Source organism: Neopelma chrysocephalum, unplaced genomic scaffold (assembly GCF_003984885.1).
Source record: "Neopelma chrysocephalum unplaced genomic scaffold, ASM398488v2 Primary Assembly neopelma1_184173, whole genome shotgun sequence".
Lineage (NCBI taxonomy): Eukaryota > Metazoa > Chordata > Aves > Passeriformes > Pipridae > Neopelma > Neopelma chrysocephalum.
In genome coordinates, this window is record NW_020938399.1 from 1 (window position 1) to 1,421 (window position 1,421).

The 1,421-nt window shown below is 53.1% G+C and overlaps 1 protein-coding gene across 1 annotated transcript; it reads right to left on the reverse strand.

The window, feature by feature from the left end:
* Positions 1 to 64: 64 nt before the first annotated feature.
* LOC113962658 (chromodomain-helicase-DNA-binding protein 8-like) lies at positions 65 to 1,415 on the reverse strand (the record flags this gene model as incomplete). The annotated part of the gene is made up of 2 exons (XM_027673414.1): positions 1,175 to 1,415; positions 65 to 254 (listed from the first exon to the last, which is right to left on the reverse strand). Coding segments are annotated over exons 1-2 (409 nt in total), but the record flags the coding sequence as incomplete, so codon positions are not given.
* Positions 1,416 to 1,421: the final 6 nt, after the last annotated feature.

The window sequence follows — 1,421 nt, forward strand, 5'->3', positions numbered from 1 at the left end:
AAATGACCCCAAACCCCCCAAAACGACCCCAAATCCCCCAAATCCCCTCAAAACGACCCCAAACTCTCTCCCCATACCAGGTCCATGTGCTTGAGGCTGTCGAGCAGCTTGCAGTGCCTGTTCTTGAGGCGGTGGGCCTCGTCGATGACGACGCAGCGCCACTCGACCTCGCGCAGCTCGGGGCACTCCGACAGGATCATCTCGAACGTCGTGATCAGCGCGTCGAACTTGTAGGCCCCCGGGATCAGACGGCCCTGGGGGGGGGACATCAGGGGACATTTCAGGGGATGGGGGGGACAGGGGGACAAAGGGACACCCCAAAAGGATCATGGGAATGTCGCCGTCGGCGCGTCCAACCCGTGCGCGCCCTGGGATGGGGTGGAAGAGCTTTGGGGGTGATGATGATGAAGATGGTGAAGGTGACGAAGGCCCTACCTTGGGAGTCCCCACAACCCATCTGGCACTGCTGGATCACCTGCCTGGAGGTGACCACGGGGTTCATGGACGGGGGCGCGTGAAGGTGACAAAGGTGAACGTGAAGTTGAAGATGATGAAGACGATAAAGATGATGATGAAAATGACAAAGATGAAGATGATGATGAAGATGAGAGTGATGAAGGCCCTACCTCGGAGTCTCTGCAATCCATCTGCTTCTACTGGATCACCTACCTGGAGATGATCAGGGTGTCCATGGACAAGGAGTGTGTGAGAATAATGAAGGTCAATGTGAAAGTGAAGATAACAAAATAATGAAGACGATGACGAAGATAATAAAGATGAAGATGATGATGAAGATGAGAGTGATGAAGGCCCTACCTTGAAATCCCTGCAGCACACCTGGTTCTACTGGATCACCTGCCTGGAGGTGATCAGGGTGTCCATGGACAAGGAGTGTGTGAGGGTATGAAACTAATATAAAAATGATAATAAATGAAAACGATGAAAATGATGAAGATGATGAAGATGAAGATGATGAAGGCCCTACCTTGGAGTCCCTGCAATCCATCTGCTTCTACTGGATCACCTACCTGCAGATGATCAGGGTGTCCATGGACAAGGAGTGCGTGAAGGTGTGAAACTCAAAATATAAAAAAAGAAAACAAACTAAAAATATAAACACGAAAACAAACTAAAACGATGAAGATGAAGGTGATGAAGGTGACGAAGGCCCTACCTTGGCGTCCTTGCAGTACATCTCGTACTGCTGGATCATCTGCCTGCTGGCCAGGCTGCCGTGGTAGACGATGGTGTTGAGGCCGGTCCAGGTGCCGAACTCGCGCTCCCAGTTGGTGATGGTGGAGAGGGGGGCGATCACCAGGAAGGGGCCGCGGACCCCCGCCCCGTGAACCTCCCGCAGGAACGCGATCGACTGGATCGTCTTCCCCAGCCCCATCTCGTCCGCCAGGATGCAGTTCTGCCTG